Here is a 17,390-nt window from a genome sequence, read left to right as displayed (position 1 = left end):
GATTTGAAAAATGAATTTCAGTGTGTGAAATTTTTGATTACCTTTGTCCCTACATACATATAAGAAATTACCAAAGCAAGAAAATCAATTTTAATTCATCCAGACATCTTATATTCTTTGTCTACAGAGTACTTTATACCATATTTAAATTTGTTACATTTCCACAAACCCCTTCTTCCAAAATGATGCAGGGAAATTGTGACTCAGAATAATAACTTTGTTCCTTCTTTTCTAAGATTGTAGGTTTGGGTTGCATCTAGTTTAGGAAAATCTATCTAGATCAGCTCTGTCCAGTTGGAAATATAATGTGAACTGCATATGTAATTAAAAATTTTCCAATAGCCACATTAAAGGAATAAAAATAAAGAGGTAAAATTAATTTAAATAAGATATTTTATTTAACCCAACATATGCAGAAACTTACCATTTCAACATTTAATCAACGTAGATGCTTAGTGAGGTATTTTACCTCTTTTTCATACTAAGTCTTTGAAAATTGTATATTGTACACTTTCTAGATATATTAATTTGCACTAACACATTTCAAGTGCCCAATAGCCACATGTGGCAAATGGCTATATTAGGCAGTGCAGATTTAAACATCTTCTTGTTCTCCCAAGATTTCTTAAATTTATTCTTAGTTCTAATTACTGTTTATCCCTATTGTGGCTATCCTCAAAGTGTGGTCCTCCACATCCTTTTAGAGGTCCATGAGGTCCTCTAACATGCTAAGATGTTCTTTTTCTTGTCTTGTTCCAGATCATTCTCTCATGAATTTAGAGTAGTTTTCTAAAGACTACATGACCTATGATATTGCAAATAATTGAATGCAGAAGCATATGTAAGAATCCAGCTGTCTCTGTTAAACCAGATATTAAAAAATAGGTTTGCAAAATATAAGACAGTGCTATTCTTCTCACTAATATTTTTTGTTTGGGAACATACAGTTGCTTTCCATAAATGGGTTTATTGTTATTTTAAAAGAAATTAGAACATACCTACCATAATTTTTAAGAGTGTAAAGGAGTCCTGAGACCAGAAAGTTTGAGAACCACTATCCTAATGTATGTTGAATTTCCTTTGTACTATTACTATTAATGCTTTTTATTTGGCATTATAGATGACAGGTATTCTGTATAAGTGAATTTTTCAACTATCCATGCATTGTTGGATATTTTAGAATACCCAATCATTATTTATTGTGTGGAGCATTTTCTAAAATACACTATGTAGATTTCAAATAGAAAATGCTGAATATAATTGAAAATATCTTTGTGACTGGATCCCCTGTGACACTTTGCTTCCAGAACTGAATGAACTTCTGCCAGTCTGACCTATCTAAATAGATAGATAGAATGCAACATTAACTTTCACTTCATATAGTTTAAAATGCAAGCATTTTCAGCGTGTCTGCAAGGCTAGTAGTTTAAAATATGTTATGAAGAATGAATTTTGTAGACATAGAAATTCAATTTAAAATATTTGAGTTCAGAGACTCTAATATAGTGAGAAATCATGGCTTTCAAAAGTGTTTCGTGATGGAAGAGAGCCAGCAATTATTCTTCTAAGAAAGATTGCTTTAAAATGTGAAAAAAAAAAAAGTTTTATCTTCTAAGGCAGCTTTTAGGGATAGAAGATGAGCAAAGTAAATTTTACTAGAATTTTGAATATAATGGAACTTGGTGTTTAATACAGAAGCTGTCATGGAAAACCATGAATATCATTCTTATTGGTATCTGTTAAAAAATATGATAAATCAGAAATTTAACTCAGATGTAGTAGTCTCTTCCTCAGTAAAGGTTGAAAGTAGGAAGATGTATATTAAAATAAAATTTAAATATGTTTATAATATTTAATTATGTTAACAGGAGCAGAGCAGGTAGTCTAAGTATTTGTCTCCTTAAAATTTTGAAGTTATTTTATATTATCACCTTACATAGAATCTGTGCGATTATATAGTCAAAAAGACCATTGAGGTCTATGTTAGGTACTTATGAAACATGACCTTTGATTAATTATGTAATTAGTACATAAAATTTTTCTGCTCCTTTATGGAAGGCAGTGTGGAGGTTCCTCAAAAAATTACGAATTGAATTACCATATGACCCAGCAATCCCTCTCCTGGGTATCTACCCAAAAAATCTGAAAACATTTATCCATAAAGACACGTGTGCTCCAATGTTCATTGTAGCTTTGTTTACCGTGGCGAAGACATGGAAACAACCAAAACGTCCTTCGATAGATGAATGGATAAAGAAGTCGTGGTATATATACACAATGGAATACTATTCGGCGGTAAGAAAAGATGATATAGGAACATTTGTGACAACATGGATGGATCTTGAGAGTATAATGCTAAGTGAAACAAGTCAGACAGAAAAAGCAGAGAACCCTATGATTCCACTGATATGTGGTATATAAACCAAAAACAACAAAAGAACAACACAAACAAATGAGAAACAAAAACTCATAGACACAGACAATAGTTTAGTGGTTACCAGAGGGTAAGGGGGGAGGTGGGTGGGAGATGAGGGTAAGGGGGATCAAATATATGGTAATGGAAGGAGAACTGACTCTGGGAGGTGAACACACAATGGGATTTATAGAGGATGTAATACAGAATTGGACACCTGAAATCTATGTAATTTTACTAACAAATGTCACCCCAATAAATTAAAAAAGAAATTTCTGCTGTTTATTAAACACATTATCAGCCTCTGCCTAGAGAGTCAAGTATATTATTTGCTATGCCAGGTTTAAATATTTTGAGTTATTTTCCTCAATGAATTCTTAAAGTGTTTCCCCCCCAAGCTCCCTGTTTGCACTTATCATCAATCTATAACAGCTGCTTGGGTATCCTGCTACTATCTTATTCTTCAATACATCCAGCCCACTATTTGTAAACTGGCCATATTCCAAAACTTCATCTTTAGTGTTCTCCTTCTGTGGGCCTCAGATAACATTTCCAAAACTCACAGGAAACCAGATGTAATAACTGTGGTAAATCCAATTCTTAGAAGTCTTGTAAAGTAATGTTTTCTCACCTTTAACTTAGTCTGAAGTTTGACGTCATGTTAATACCCCATAGCTTCTTGATTTGATTCTCTAAATTTTAGTTAATAGGTTTACCATCACATAACATGCTGCCCTGTTTTTCCTCATGAAAGTATTAGGTGATGTGTAATATTTCTCTTTCGGAAACTACTATGGGGCAACTGCTATACTTGGAGAGTTTGCGTTTATTAATCTATAATGCACTTTAAACTATGAAATTGTCCATGATTAATTTCACGTTATCTCAAGTATAAAGTATCAAGAGCACAGTCATCTAACAAACAAGAGACTTACTAGACCAAGGATTTTATTTTATGTTGTTTAAGCTTTTTTGATTACAAGGAACAGAAAATCAGGCCATTTATGCCTCCTTTTGGAAAAGGGGGATTTATTGGAATGACGCATATTGATTAGAACCAGAAAGCCAACAGGAACAAAAACTGGCTGCTCTCTGTGCCTCTTCTATTCTCTCACTCTTGGTTGGTTTGTCACTCTTCCATATTCCTCCATCAAAAATCTAGAAAGACCACCTCTGATTGACATACTAGAAAGCATCAATACCCTTTATACCAGGCCACCTAATGTGTGGCCACGCAGCCTGCAGATAGCTGTTTTTCAGTTGAATGCCTATCTCTTCTCCAATCCTTGGCCTTTTCTACACAAAGAATAGCAGTAATGCTGTGAGGACCATAACAGTGAACACTGGGTTTGGCAGCTGTAATAACATGCTCAGTACATCTTCCCTCACACTTTTGTACCCTTCCAGCCACTGGCCTTTGTCCCTTCTGTAAAGCTTCTGGACAGAGCAATCCGTGCTTATTGCTTTAATTTTGTAAGTTCCCATTCATTTGCCAATCTATTTCATAATAGTTTCTGCCACTACCATTCCTCTGAATCTGTTGTCCCTGTGACTTCATAGTTGCTGATTCCTATAGGCACATTTTAGACCTAACCACTCTTTTTCATTTAACATTTTTGATTACTTTATTTTGAAAATTTATTTTTTCTTAGTTTTCACCCATCACCTTAGATATCGATCTCTTTGGCCATTCATTCTTAATCTTTGTCAGCTCATATCACACATGCCAATATTCCCATTGTTCTGACCTCATGTTGGTTTTGCATAACAATTGCTAAATAACAGCAGCATAATGATAACCCTGTCAATTAGAAAAAAATCATTATTTTAGTATATGTGCTGCCGAAGCGAGCACGAAAAAAATCATTATTTTGATATGCCCGCTTCTTTATGGTGAGATGTCAAAGTAGGTCTATTCTCCTGAAATTATACTTTGTTCCATTTATTTTGTAATTTATGGAAGGGTTCCTTGCTTCTAATTATGCTTCACATTCAGACCTGAACTCTTACCATTTTGCTATTGCTTTGGCCCAGGCTGCCATTCTTCATTGCCTATTAATGCTGTCTCAGTTCAGACTTCATTTCTTCCAATAGGCCTGGTTTAGCTTCTGGTATTACTCCCCTTCAGTCTATTCCTTACACTGCTGCCGGAATGATTTTTCTAAGGTATAGATATGATCATGTCACTCCCTGCTTATAAATCTTCAGTGACTTTTCTCTATCCCCTTCCAGGATAAAATGCATACTCCATAACCTGAAGGCTCCTTGATATGGTCCCTGCCTGCCTTTCCAGTCTCACCTCACTGGACCATTGTCTGTTTCTGATTCTTTATTTCAACTACACTGCTCCTCAAATCCTATTGTTGCTCGGTCTTAGAAAACATCTGTGATAGTCATCAATGAATAAAATGCTCTTGCTATATTGTTATTGTAGATATTTATTACTAAGTTAACAAACCTCTATTACCGAGGTGCCATTCATTAACCTCATCTTACAAATCGGTTACTTTTATTAATTACCATGTATAAATCCAATTTATAGTTCATCAAATTTGGCATTTGTTCCCACTCTTGTTTAAGATGTTCTGATAGAACAAAACATACAAATAAGCAAACTTGGCCCCATGAGTTAATAAAATTCTTACTTTAAGTATCCTAATATTTATGGCAAGGAATGATTTACTTTTTCAAACACATAGTTTATTTTAATTTTATTTTCCTATTTGATTTTATTTATTGTTTTAATTTACCAAGATTATGCAAATTGTGCTGTTTACTAAGACTGTTTTATAGAAAATATTGCATCTCACTCTCTTATTTATCTCTTTCTCCAACTTTCTCTGTCCCCTGTGGGAATCTACTATAGTAATTATCACCCATTAAGGTAGTTAATATCACCCTTTGTGGCTGATATTATAAATCTACTAGAGATTAGAACTGATAGTTGTTAAATGGCTTTGTTGATTGAATCAATTACTTGTAATTTTTATTATTTGAAAATTCCAAAATGAACTAAGCAATGCTCCTCGGGACCTCCTTTTATTAAGAAGGGGTAGAGGAATGGAGAGGCAAATAAAATATTGAAGCTTTCCTAAGATTGCTAGGACATCAAAGGTTTCCCTAAAATACACACTTGATTTTTCTGCTTATGTTAATTTCCTCTGGTTAGGTGAGTTGCTCCTAAAGCTATTAAATTTCATTCAGTGTATATCTACAAAAGTAGAGAAGATAATGTCAGCCACAAAGGGTTGTTGGGAAAACAGGTTGATATGTGTAACACACCCACTATCACATGATAAACCTTTGATGGGTGATAGTTATTATAGTAAAAGACTCTGAGATTTAATTGTTGAAGAGTACAGATTTCAGGGTCATTCAGACTAGAGTTTGAATTTCCACTTACCAGCTCTGTAGACTTGGGCATGGTACTTCAATTTCCTGATTGTTAAAATAGGATAACAATACATATGACACAGAATGTTGTATGAAAGCACTTAATAGAGTACTAAGTATATAACAAGTACTGAATACATGACTTGTTATAATAGGTTATTATCACAGGAATAATCGTTTATTGACACCCATTGTGTTGTAGGTTATGTACAAGACCCTAGATGATATTGTCTAATTCTGAAACATCAGATTGATAAGTAAAATCTATTAGAAGACTACTTTATTTCAGTTAGGCAATATGTTTACCTTTTATAGGCTGAATCATGTAGGCTAATCCTAACACAGAAATATTAACTCAGACTTTACTGAGCCTAAATGTAGCCAAAAAGCAAGCAAAAACAACAAATTCTATGAGCAGCCAAAGATGTCACACATGAAAAACTGCATATATGTAGTATTTGCCTCATGGAAGTATTACTCAAGTTCTCATTTAGTGTCCATCACATCTCTGTTGCTTGTTAGCTGAATGACTTTAGGTGAGTCTCAGACAGTTCTAGTTCCCTCATCTGTGAAATAAAGGATTTAAAGAACTAATTTCTAAATATCTCTTAATTCCAGAAACTTTTTAATTCTATGTATATAGTTATTTGAAATTTATTCTTTCTGGATTCTTTTTTATACTAATCTCTTTTGAAAAACAGAAACATAATACATTTACTTTAAAATACAGGATCTATGCACAAGATTCACTGGATGTCAAGCTCTGTGATGAATAAGGAATTTCTAGTCCAGCATGAAGGACAAGTTATGAGAACAATTATAATTTCAGAGGAATAATTTAAGTAAATTATAAGCATAAATAAGAGTGATTGATTTTTGTGGAAATGGTGACCACTAGAAAATATTTTGCAGAGAAATTACAATAGAATAGCTTATGCTGCATTTACAAAGTAGCCCCAAGTTTCAGTGTTTGAAATGGTAAAGGTTTATTTATTGCTAATGGTATAATCTAACGTCAGAGTGACTCTGCTCCACATAGTCACTCAGCAAGCCGATGAATGCTCTAACATCTCAACTGTGTCCTCCATAGTTGTCACAATGCATTCCTTAAATGCATTAGTACTTCCTGATCCACAAACGTCATTTCTCCTGTGGCCTATTAGAATTAATCATATGGCTCCACCTATCTGTTAGAGAGTGGGTAACGTGGTACAGTGAATATTTGGTGAGGGTAAATGTTTTTGCTACATAACATATGAACTGATTCTAAAAAGGTAAATGGGAATCAAGCTGATGAATGAGGAAAGAGGAGATGAAAAAGAAACTGTGTACTGTGAAAGCAAAGCAATTATGTTTGAAGAAGTGAATGTTAAGGAAGAAGTTTACTATATTCTATAAAGCATCTGGAAGTAGGAACATAGCGTAAGCTGGAAAGAGCTGAGAATAAGCCTTGAGGTAGCTCTCTAGCAGCGCTATAGCTGAATATTCCACTGGTAATGTAATGTAAATTTATTTAAAATTATAAAATTCAGATTAATTATACCTTATGGATTTTATAGTTATTTTGTGGAAAATGTATTATTGAGTAATAGAGTCTATGCTACAGGAAGACTGCTCTATTATCTGCATTCAAGGATCCCTCGGTGCTTCGCTTTCAAATCCTGGCCCACTAGAAGTACAGTCACAGTGCTTAGAAAGAGTCAGTTTGAAAGGGTTTATCTCTTTACCTGAACTTTTAAAGTTGCATCAAAACACAAGAAAACTTTCGGTGAATCCACCTGTAATACTAACATGCATGTAAGTATCACATGCATGTTAACTACTGAAAATATTAGTGGCAGGCAGAAAAAGAGTATCGTCTAAATACAAAGTCAAAATAGCATTTAACACGAATGGAGCGTGTACTTGGTAGAAAATGCTGTGCTGTTTTATACACGTTATCTCAGTTAAACCTCACAATACTTGTGAGGAAGTACTATTATTACCCCCATTTCCAAACTTTGTTAATTTGTAAGCAGTTAGATAATATAACTACTTTCATTTTATACCAAAAACAATTTGGTCCTAGAAAAGGTAAGTCAGTGTTATATACATGTTTTATCTATCTGCTTACCATATATTTATCATCAATTAAAGTGTCTATTATAAATGTTGATAATTTCTGCAACAAAATAATTTCAATATAGCTAGTTGGAATTATGTTGTAATGTTAATGTTTCTGTTTTTAGGGTTTGGACAGAGGATCTCAAGGCCAAATTTCCACTTTCAGCAGTGTTATTTCAACTGTTGGCCAGAAGAAAGAAGCTGCTGAAAACAGAAGTTCACCTACACATCTTGTTTTCCCTAACATCAAGAATGGTAAAAAAAAAAAAAATTAAAAGTGCACATAGTCTGTATATCTTGGCTGAAAGTATACTTTAAATCTATTTTAAAAATAGATTTTATGATGAACGTCTAAGTATTACCTTGTCTTGTACACCTGAAACTAATAAAAATAAATAAATAAATAAATAAATAAATAAATAAATAAATAGATTTTAATTATCCAGCATTGTTCTGGTAGGTCTAGTTAATTAATATAATGAGAAAAAGAAATAAGCTGCATAAATATTTACAGAAAAGAGCAAAATTATTATTTTTAGGTGAATGTTAAACCTAGAATAAGAGAATGAAACACAAAGCTTATGAATAATAAATTTTGGTTAGGGAGCCAGACCCAATGTAAATATATAAAAATTCAATAGATTTCCTTTATTTGATCAATAATCAATTAAAAGATTTGATAGAAAACATACTAAATACTTAGAAATAAACCTAAAAGAAAATGAGCAAAACCTATATAAAGAAAACTGAAAACTTTTATCAAAAGATTAAAAGGTGGTTTCACTGAAAAAACAGCATAAATATTATAGAGATGTCAGGTACACCCAATTTAATAAATGTTTCAACAGCTTTTTTGGTAGAAATGTAAGAAAATGATGCTCTGTTTGGTCAATAAGAATAAGTGTCTGAGAGGATGCAAGAAAATAGTTGAGGGAGTTCATTCCTCCATAGTACCATATATTATAAAGCAGTACTAATGATAGCACTGCCACCAACATAGCCAAATAGATGGAGCTAGAGCAGTCAAAAATACTAAATACAAAGGGGTTTAAATTATTCGCAAATGGAATTAGGCCAACTGGCTAACCTGTTGAAAATAATAATGTTAAGGTTTGTAAAACTACAAAAGTACTGGAAGAAAATGCAGGAGATAGTTTTTATAATAAAATTCTTGGAGTGACAACAATACCAAAAGCCATAAAACAAAAAATCAGTAAGTTTGAATATGTAAGAAAATTGAAAACTATTATAGGAATTTTAAAAAGTCATAAAGTACAAACAACTCAGTTGGTGAAAAACATTCTTAACTCATAAAGATCATTAATAAATCCATAAAATGAATGTTCCAGTCGGGAAAAAGGCAAAGGGTATGAACAGATGAATCAAAAAAGGAAATATGGGGGCGGTTGGTTAGCTCAGTTGGTTAGAGCGCGGTGCTATTTGCTCTTACCAACAGGGTTGCCGGTTCGATCCCCACATGGGCCACTGTGAGCTGCGCCCTCCACAAGTAGATTGAAACAACTGCTTGACCTGGAGCTCATGGGTCCTGGAAAAACACACTTAAATAAATAAAAGTTTTAAAAAAATAATAAATGACGAGAGCCAAAGCTTACAACTAACATTTGTTCAACACTATGTGCCTGAATATTTCATCATCACTGTTACATATCACCTTCAGAGTGATACTGTTAAATAAGTGCTATCAATATCTTCTTTTAAAAACAAAGAAATACGAACAATTAATACACATGTGAAAGGATCCTTAACCTCACTAGTATTTAAAGAAATACAAATTAAAACAAGGAGTTAAGGGCTGACCTGGTGGCTCAGGCGGTTGGAGCTGCATGCTCCTAACTCCGAAGGCTGCCGGTTGCATTCCCACATGGACCAGTGGGCTCTCAACCACAAGGTTGCCAGTTTACCTCCTCAACTCCCGCAAGGGATGGTGGGCTGTGCCCCCTGCAACTAACAACGGCAACTGGACCTGGAGCTGAGCTGCGCCCTCCACAGCTAGGATTGAAAGGACAACAACTTGACTTGGAAAAAAGTTCTGGAAGTACACACTGTTCCCCCAAAAATAAAAAATAAAAGTCCTGTTCCCCTTCCCCAATAAAATCTTCTAAAAAGAATTTAAAAGACATAAAACAAGGAGTTAACATTTCCCAACTCAGCTGCAGTAAATGAAAGAATTTATATCTGTATAGTTATCTAAAGGGGGTGAAAATTGGCACTTTTATGAGTGGAGGGCTAGAAATTTGACCTTTTTGGAAGGCAAATTACACATATACACAAATTTTTAAATGTTCATATATTCACTGACCCAGTAATTCCATTTCTAGGAATTTATTCTAAAGAAACATTCTAAAGAAGGTCAAAGATATATGAAAAGAGTGTACATTGTCTACAATAGTAGTATTTAAAGAGATCTAAATAAATGATTAACTAAATTATGGTAATACATATTAATTATGGTAATACACATTACATAATTTCTCTATTAAGAAAAATGTGGTATGTCTATAAAGTGTATAGGAGAAATGCCCTCAATACATTGTAAAATGAAAAATGCAAGTTACACACTAAGTAAACTGTGACTCCAAGTTTATAAGTGTAGGCAAATCTTTTTTATTTGCATATAAAGAGATAGGGAAGGGCTACCAATCTGTTAATGGTTTCCTCAGGAAAGTAGGATTGGGTATATATTATTAATATCTTCTATTTCTATATACCACTCTGTATTGTTTTATCACAGGAAATGTACATTACTTGCATAATTTTAAGTGCCCCTTGCTCTATAACAAAACAAAACAAATTTGCAAAGGTTTAAATGTCCTTCACACCTGAACAGAACAAAACAAACCAGAAATGTTTAAGAACAGAGTTTCTGGTGTCCATAAACTGCATGTGGCATAAATTGTTTCTGCACCTATTTTCTGTTGACACTCCAAGTTAGTGCTAGACCTATTCTGCACTCTTACAGGTTGCTCTGTACGTCTCATTTACCAACCTTTGCCTTTGAAAACTTCTGTCCTCCTGTACTTACACACACATACATGCACACATCGCAGTCTTACCCCAAGGAGGCACTGGTGCCCCCAACCCACAACACAACAAACACAACCTACAATTTGTGATACAATTATAGAAATAAGGAAAATGAGCCTGAGATATAAATTATTTTCCCATTTTAAGGGTAAGGAAACGTAAGCCGCAGAAAGTTTTAAGCGACTTGCCCTGCATGAATTTGCATAGCTAATGATTGACTGAGATGGAAAAAGGAAAAGACAACCAAAGGTAGTTTGTACTAATCCCTTAATTAAAAGGAGAGTTGGTGAAAGGAAAGGAAGTGAGCCCTGAAGGCGATAAAAAGAACCAGGTTGTTCTATGACTTGGAAATCAAGGGAAAAGAAAATGTAAAGAGAATTTGGTCAATAGTGTCACTGCTAAGAGAGGACGAAATGAGTAAGCACTGAGACAGACAAGCATTTGTTGGTTAATGTGTTCATTGGTGACTTTTAAAAGAACAGTGTAGTAGAATGTTCTGTGGAGAATTCAAATTGTAAGAAGTTAAGGTGTGGATTAGTGGTGAGGGTGTAGGGCAATGTAGACTGCCTTTAGAGTAGCTTGGGTTGAAAGAGAAAAGAACAGTGGAATCTCGGGAGTAGTATGGTCGAGGGAAGAGATCTAATACAGAGGGAGAGACTAAAGTTGCAGTAGGAACGTAGAATAAAATGAACAGAAAAAATAAAGAAGTGGTGTGAGGATGGGATCAAAGAAGAATATACCCATAGGGGCTGAGATCCTGGCTCCAGCAAAGAGAAAAGGGCACTTTTTATTCAGACTCTGCAACAGACGAAAGAGGAAATGGAGGTAGGAAACTCACTTCTCGCCTTGAATTCAGTAGTCTCCTTGGCGGGTTTTATGAGTTTCCCAGGGCTGCCGGAACAAAGTAACACAAATTGGTGGATTGAAGTAACAGAAATGGATTCTCTCCTGCTTCTGGAGGCTAGAATTCTGAAACCCATGTGTTGGCAGGATTGGTTCCTTTTCAAGGTTCTGAAGGAGAAAGTGTTCCGTGCCCTAATCCAGTATGACCCCATAGTATGTCTACAAAGACACTATTTGTAAATAAGACCACGTTCACAGATCGTAGGGTTTAGGACTTCAACATATCCTTTTAGCAGACACAGTTCAGCTCACAACAGAGGATTGGGAACCTTAAGAACATTGAAATGTCTGCTATGGATAATGGTAAGGAGTCAGAGAAGGGGTGGGTAGCCATAGCCTTCATTTGGAATGTCTGTTCAGATTTCTTAGCCTCTGATCCAACACTGATAATATAATCTATTCTGTCTACACTAATATCTTCATCGCCGAACCCAGCTTGCCTACCTGTATGCCCACAACTGCCTGCCTCCTGAGTGGATGTATTGACTCTGAATGTGGCCCACTTCTGTGAGCTCCCCATGTGTCCTTCCGTTTCATCTGTGCCAGTTTGTGGAGTCTGGACTGAACCCCAACCTGAAACTGGAATATTTAAATATCCCACTCTAGAAGAATAGACCTCTTAGCAGACATCCTTTCTTATTGGAACTTTTAGTGCTGACTTCTAGCTGTTCTGTCTGGATGCTACATCAATTCACGTGTGACATGGAGTTCATATGTCAGGGTTGCTGCAGACAGAATTATTGAATTGGAAGTTAGATTAAATCTTCAAAATGTAAGCATGTTTAGGAAGCCTCTCTTACTTGCCAATAAGATTGTTTCCTCAACGAGGCATCATTCCTGGCAGTTAGTACAGTTTTCCTTTCTCTTCTCTGGGAGCAGGACCTGTGCTGGGTATTCTCTAACAGCTTGTCTCCCCGTCTGATCTTCAAGTGGTATTAGAGAAGCTGCAAAAGCCTAGCGTGGGCTTACCAAACAGCTGAGGGATGCCTTTCCTCCCTGTAGATCATGTGACTCAGTAGGCCTGTCAAGTTGGCTGTCCTTTTCAAGATCAGCAAAGTGTAGGAGTTTTACCTACTACAACAGCTGCTAGGGATGATGCAGCTTCAGAGAAACAATATACACGGTAAGTAATGGCAGAGGGGGCTAGCAATACATTCTCTCTTACTGTTTTGTATCCTCCTTTCTAAAGTGATTATGCCCCTGTCAGACTTACTTAAAACCTCTTTAAACAGCAAGAACAACTTTAAAAGAAATGAAACAATTTCTCCCCAAACCTTTAAAAATATCTTTGCACACTTGGTAATTCAGAAAAGGGTAGACATGAGCTCTGACGTGGACCTCAGGGGCCCTCCTCCTCTCCCAGCTCAGTCCATCTCATGAGTTTGTTCTAGAAGGGACCTGCTGTGACATAATACACCCTCGGGAGGAATGCATCCTGTGGTCTTTGCCACTCTGAAATAGCCGAGGGAAGAACAGAATGGTCTTTAGCTCAAATCGTGACTGGATCAGTGTGTGGGGGTCCTGTGATCTATTCTTAGGTGAAGTACCAGAGTTCTCACAGTTTCTCCAAGAGCAACTTGAGAGGCAGACAGCAAAACAAGCTGTTGGGGAAAACCCGCACAGGACTTGCCCTCTGAGGAGAGAAAAGCACTTTCAGTAGCCATGCTAGGATTCCTACCTTAGAAGAACTATCTCCAAGGCCTCAAACGACCCCATCTCCAGGTTTCTTTGGAGAACGAATTGGTTTTTGGACTAAATCTCCAAGATCCTTCTCTAGGTCAGAGTGAGTACCTTGTACTTGGCTTTTCTTAACTACTATGCCTATGGGAGAGGTGTATTCATCACGAACTTATAATACCTTGCTGCATGCATTTGTTTACTTATCTGTCTCTTAACTGGTCTGTGAGCTCCTTAAGCTTTTATTTTTGAGAAGGAAAGGGCCATCCTTTTTTTTGAATAGGTAATACATTTATACGTTTCAAAAATCAAAACTATAAAAATTAAGTGTTTTAGATATCTCACTTTCACCCTTTTTCCTGCTGTCTTTTGTGTTCTTTCCTGTGTTTCTTCATGCAAATGAAAACAAATATAAATGATTTTTATTTTTTACCTGATTTTCTACCTTTTTTTAAAGAAAAGGTAAAGCTGTCCAGTACCTTGTGTTTTTAGTTAATGTATCCTGGATATCTTTCTATATCAGTACATAAGAAGCTTCCTTATTCTTTTTTACAACCATATTCCAGTATATTGGACATACTATAACTTATTTAATAAGATCCTATTAAAAGAAATTCCTTCTTTTACTATTATGTACAATGCCACAGTGAATGACTGCACATATGTCGTTTTGTTCATATGTAGGTGTATCTATAGGACAGTCTTAGAAGTGGGATTGTTGGGTCCGGGAGTAAACGCATTTACAATCGCCTTGACTTTTGAATTTATCTGTGTCATCTCCAGGATCCATTGTTCCTGGTACATGGAGTCTTTATTCAGCAAATGATTTACTGAATTAGGAAACATATGGAGGCACTTTTTCTGGGTTTTTGGCCAGTTTGCCCTGTTGAGATGTCAAACCCATCTCAAGGCTATAATAAATTCTCTAAGATATGCCCAACATAAGGTATCTATTCCATTAGAGATAACCTTCTATGAAAAGGACCTTTGAATATTTTTATAACGACCCACACAAGAATATTTCACCTATGCTTTTGTTGTGGTTTTATAAACACACATCGTTTAGCTTAGTAAAAAAATGCGTCTGCACATACCAGTGAATGTACCGCTTTATTTGGCTCCCACGGCTAACGTCCTGTGAGTCAGAGTTTTTCTCCCCCTTTCATCCTTTCTCTCTCCCACCTCGATGCTTTCTTTCCAAATGTTCAGAAGAGCCATCCTCTAGACAATGATGTGGACACCACCTGTTATGACTAATCCACTCTGGTCTGTCCCTGTTTCAGCCACCGGCTACTACTAAATATGTAGTCAAAAGCAGTGCCAAAGAACTGAACTGATAGAGGGATCTTTCACATTGTAGCTCCTTTATTACCTGTTTGGTACTCACAGGTTGTAAATTAGGATATTAAACAAGAATGTGAGTCTTTGAGTTAACTACTACCAGTAATTGTCACTCTGACCTTGGACGTTAAACTTAGGCCTCAGAAGCCTTCATTTACTCATTTATAGAACGAGGGAACTGGGGCACTTTGAGTTGTAAATATCTTCTACACCTACGTTTTAGGATTTAAAGAGTTAATTTTTCAACATATTTATTTTGTTTGATCCTTGTTGAGTTTTGTTTTGTTTGGCAGTGTAAATTTAGGGTTCAGTTTTGCTGCTTGTTTTTATATGTGGTAGGTTTCCCATTATTCGATAGTGGAAATAACAGGTTTTGTAACTTACCAAGGTGGGTTTGAATCCTGGCTCTGTAACTTACCAGCTGTATGAGCCTGGAAAAGTTATTTAATCTCCCTGTACTTGTTTTCCCATCTGTAATATAGGATAATAGATAAGCTAACTCATAAGGTTGTGAGGATAAATGAAAAACGGCATTTAAAAGTATTCATTTTCATGCCTTATGAAATTCAGTAAATGCTGAACAGCTAAGTTGTGGGGGAAGGATTGCAATGGGGTAGGATTTTCCATTACGCTTAACCCATGAGTAACTAACTATACAAATTTTTAAAAATTTGAAGTGAAGCATGCCACACATCTAGAAGAATGAAATCAATATTTGTGTATGGTTTTATAATAATAATAAAATGAACGCTTATTAACTTAGCACTCAAATTAAGAAAAAGAGCATTAACTGCCTCTTAAAAGCTCCAGTGAGCCCACCCCAATCTCATCGCCCTTCCTTTCTGTCCAGAGGTAACTACTATTCCCTTGATTTTTAAAAACTAGGTTTGTTACCAACTCAGACATAGACAACAGTATGGTGGTTACCAGAAGGGGAAGGGAGGCAGGGGGATGATGAACAGGGTAAAGTGGTCAAATATATGGCGATGAGAGGAAACTAGACTTTGCGTTGTAAGCACACAATGCACTACACAGATGATGTATTATAGAATTGTACCCTTGATACTTATATAATGTTATTAACCAGTGTCACCGCCAAATAATTTAATAAAAAAATAGTTTTATTTCCTTTGTACATGTGCATGAACAAGTACTGCTTAGTTTTGAAAAACTGAATAGCAAGTACAAAACTGGATATGTAAGGCACAAATATTACCACTATTAGGTGAAGGTTCCCAAGAGACAATAATCTGAACAGAGTGTCTGAATTAAATCTGGCTCCAGCTTTCCCAAGAATATATAGGCCATTCTGGGGAAGTCATTGGACAAGGGCCTGAGTGAGTCCTGGAAATCAAAGGATAGCCATTGGGATATCTGACAGAGCTGTGATTTGGACTGTGGATTAGATGTCCGGCAGAAATGTGGACTCTCCAGCTGTCAGGAGTACCCCAGGTCAAGGCAGTGAAGTGAGTGTCCTCAGCTGATTCAGGTAGAGCAATAAGTGGAGAGTAGGGATTCATCACTCACTGGCTAGACAAAAAGAAGTACAGATAACACTCTGGGCTCAGCTCACCTGTTCAGTCTGGCTTCAGTTAAAGAAGAAGAGTACAAAGGCAGTCAGGATGTTGGTGATGACAGGCATCAAGATCACTCCTACGCTACTCTGTCCTAGTCTGTGCACAGCACAGCTCTCATCTTAGGCTGGTGTGATCCTGGCCCCTTGTATGAGATCTCTGTCTGTCTCTCCTTTTGTCTCTGTCTCCCCGGAAGCTTGTAGAACCAACCGTGGCTTTACGTTGGCGTTTTGAAATTGCACAATGCTATGCCTTGGTGGGGGTCTATTTTCATCCCTTGTGCTATGTATTTGGTAGGCTTTTTCCATCTAGCAGTACTTGTCCATGAATTCCAAGAAATTTTCTAGAAATTTTGTATTGATGATGTCTTCCCATCTGCTTTTTCTGTCCTTTCTTTCTGAGTCTCCTAGTATTCAAAAGCCAGGCTTTCTGAACTAATTTTCTTTTTTTTCACTCCTGCTTCCATTTCTTTATCCTTTTGCTCTATATTTTAGAGAATTTCCTCAAAACCCTTCTATTGAGTATTGTATTTCTGCTAACGTGCTTTTAATTAATAAGAATTTTTGCTTCTGAATATTTCTTTTTGAGAGCACCCTCTTATTGCCTGGTTGTATCATCTTTTATTTCTGAGTAAATTAATGATACGTTTTTGGTTCGTGTGGTTTTTTTCTCCTTGCATGATTTCTCATTCTTCCAAGTTGCTTTTGTCTATTTGTTTTGGTTTCTACCTTCCATATTGAAATCATCTGAAGGCTTGTTCAATCCACATGCTGGCTGTAAGCTTGGACTTCAGGTGGGTTTTAGCTAGAACCCCTGCACCTGGTCTTTTCATTGGCTCCTCATATCATGGTGACTGAATTTCAAGAGCGAGCATCCCAACAGAGACAGCCAAACAAATTGTATTGCCTTTTGTAACCTAGTCAAACAGCATCACTCTGCCA

General features: G+C 36.0%; 1 protein-coding gene across 3 annotated transcripts in view; it reads left to right on the top strand.

Annotated features, from left to right (window-relative positions):
- HECTD2 (HECT domain E3 ubiquitin protein ligase 2) overlaps positions 1-17,390 on the top strand; it is a 72,679-nt gene that overhangs the window by 6,383 nt on the left and 48,906 nt on the right. For all 3 annotated transcript variants that reach the window (XR_013994965.1, XM_081073975.1, XM_081073976.1), the window contains exon 2: positions 8,035-8,164. Coding sequence is in view for 2 of the 3 variants with exons in the window: in XM_081073975.1 (XP_080930101.1) it covers positions 8,035-8,164 (130 nt within the window). In the remaining variant the exon portion in view is untranslated. The remainder of the gene's footprint in view (positions 1-8,034; positions 8,165-17,390) is intronic.

Source organism: Rhinolophus hipposideros (genome assembly GCF_964194185.1).
Source record: "Rhinolophus hipposideros genome assembly, chromosome: 15".
NCBI classification, from domain to species: domain Eukaryota; kingdom Metazoa; phylum Chordata; class Mammalia; order Chiroptera; family Rhinolophidae; genus Rhinolophus; species Rhinolophus hipposideros.
The sequence above is the reverse complement of the archived record's forward strand: the minus strand, read 5'-3'. Positions and strand labels throughout refer to the sequence as shown.